This window comes from Triplophysa dalaica, chromosome 13 (genome assembly GCF_015846415.1).
Source record: "Triplophysa dalaica isolate WHDGS20190420 chromosome 13, ASM1584641v1, whole genome shotgun sequence".
In the NCBI taxonomy this organism is placed as follows: Eukaryota; Metazoa; Chordata; class Actinopteri; order Cypriniformes; family Nemacheilidae; genus Triplophysa; species Triplophysa dalaica.
In genome coordinates, this window is record NC_079554.1 from 4,976,460 (window position 1) to 4,978,862 (window position 2,403).

The 2,403-nt window shown below is 40.3% G+C and overlaps 1 protein-coding gene across 1 annotated transcript; it reads left to right on the forward strand.

Moving 5' to 3' along the window:
- The first annotated feature begins 204 nt into the window (after positions 1–204).
- gjd2b (gap junction protein delta 2b) lies at positions 205–2,176 on the forward strand. The gene is made up of 2 exons (XM_056764873.1): positions 205–626; positions 1,015–2,176. Exons 1-2 carry the CDS (start codon positions 556–558, stop codon positions 1,856–1,858), a joined length of 915 nt encoding a protein of 304 aa, XP_056620851.1. The 5' UTR covers positions 205–555; the 3' UTR covers positions 1,859–2,176.
- Positions 2,177–2,403: the final 227 nt, after the last annotated feature.

Consider the following 2,403-nt stretch of genomic DNA (forward strand, 5'->3'; position numbering starts at 1 on the left):
CACAATAGCCATTTTAATAAGTGTTTACTACATTATATATTAAAATCGAAGGTCGTTGTCATAACCTTTACTTTAAACCTGCACATAGCACTCTCTTAAACTCGGTATGTGTATCGCCGGTGGGATTTTGATTTATCACCAATGATGTTTTACTGATTAATCGGTGCATCTCTGGTATATTCAAAGAATAATGAAACGGAGAAATCCTGCTGTTCAGATCTCTCCACGACAACCTGCGTGCACGTGACGTAGGGAGGAAGGGGGATTTCCTACTTTAAGCGGGATTAGTACGAGCCAAACATTATACTCCCCTTTAGGCTCAGTGCAACCTATCTTACTGCTTGCGAGAAAGAAAACATGAGGGCTTTAGACTAATCAGGACATCAGGCTCGCTCGAGGGTCAACTAGCGAACGCTTCGGAGCGAGCAATGAGCGACAACGTCGATTTAACCAATGCATTCGCCAGATACTACACTCGCCTTTAGAACTATAAAAGATTAACTGTAGCATTTTTTTCACGATTCGCCGTGTATTCTAGTCTCCGAATGAACAGCTATGGGGGAATGGACAATTCTCGAGCGTCTCCTGGAGGCAGCTGTCCAGCAGCACTCTACTATGATCGGCAGGTGAGAAAAGTTTTTTTGTATTGATTGCTTAGTGCCAAAAAATACTAAGCTCATGCAGTGACCCTGCTTAATAAGCACGAATAACAATCTGATCCGTTTCTTTACGTTTCAAAGGGCAGTGTTAGAAGAATTACTATACTTTTGCTATCATTTTTGTTGCACGTTTTGAACAAGTCTTTTTGTGCGATTTCTAGATTTTTGTTCCGTGTCACATCATGTACTCTGCGAACTCTAATAGAAGCGTTAAGGGGGAGAGAGTTTCAGCACTGGACAGCTCCCTGTCTTTATCTTGGGGCTTGACGTGTTTCTTATTTACATTTTTCAGATGTAGCTTAACTATTAAGTTAATATAAGATCTTGCACTAAATATTTATTTGTTCATGTTTAGGATCCTACTGACAGTAGTTGTGATCTTCCGGATCCTAATCGTGGCGATAGTAGGCGAGACGGTGTACGACGACGAGCAGTCCATGTTTGTGTGTAATACATTACAGCCGGGCTGTAACCAAGCATGTTATGACAAAGCGTTCCCTATATCTCACATAAGATACTGGGTGTTCCAGATTATCATGGTGTGTACCCCGAGTCTCTGCTTCATCACATACTCGGTGCATCAGTCCGCCAAACAGAAGGAGCGGAGATACTCTACAGTCTACCTATCCTTAGATAGAGATCCCGATTCAATGAAACGAGACGATAGCAAAAAGATCAAAAACACCATCGTGAACGGAGTACTTCAGAACACGGAAAACTCCACCAAAGAATCCGAGCCAGACTGTTTGGAAGTGAAAGAGATCCCAAATTCCACTATGAGAACTACAAAATCTAAAATGAGAAGACAAGAGGGCATCTCAAGGTTTTACATAATTCAGGTGGTTTTCAGGAATGCTCTGGAGATTGGCTTCTTGGTTGGTCAGTATTTCTTGTACGGATTCAACGTGCCATCGGTGTATGAGTGCGATCGATACCCTTGCATTAAAGACGTCGAATGCTACGTTTCCAGACCCACAGAGAAAACTGTGTTCCTTGTCTTCATGTTTGCAGTCAGTGGACTGTGTGTGGTGCTTAACCTAGCGGAACTCAACCACCTGGGCTGGAGGAAAATTAAAACGGCGGTAAGGGGAGTGCAGGCCAGAAGAAAGTCCATATATGAGATTAGAAATAAAGACTTGCCAAGGATGAGTATGCCGAACTTCGGTCGGACCCAGTCAAGTGACTCTGCCTATGTCTAAAACTCCCTTTAGTTTATTAGAATATATAGAAAAGTAATATTATAAATTGTTCATTTCACCTGTTTAATGGTGTGGTAGATGGTAGAAACGTTTGTTTGTTTTCCACCAGGCTACTGAAGGGAACTTTATGCAACTTTATTTATATTTTGGTTCGAGACTTTTGCAATTTATTTTTATTTTGCACTAAATGCTGATTTAAAGAAAACAACCATTCAAACCCATGTTGTAGAGGTGTTTTTATTTCGTTTCATTTTTTAAAGGTTAGTCACGTTTTATTTTCATTCTCAACACTTCCTCTGGTTTTAGCTCATGTGAAAGTTTCCGTTTACTCAGACCGTCTTACAAACAGTAAGACAGCTATTTTTTATATTTACCAGTGTTGATTTATTCATTTGGCGTAGTTAAGATAGATTGAAATCTTTAATGATTTATTGCCTGCGCTTGCACCACCAACCTTAACGGAATTATTGTTCAGTTGCAAATAAACTTATTTGAAGACCAGTACTCGATGAACGGAATGCTTTATCGCTTAAATCTTCTTTCTT

Excerpts from the sequence above, each read along its gene's own strand:
- gjd2b (XM_056764873.1), top strand. The coding sequence starts at position 556 with ATGGGGGAATGGACAATTCTCGAGCGTCTCCTGGAGGCAGCTGTCCAG. Across the intron at positions 627-1,014 it reads CACTCTACTATGATCGGCAG|GATCCTACTGACAGTAGTTG; the intron begins GTGAGAAAAGTT and ends GTTCATGTTTAG.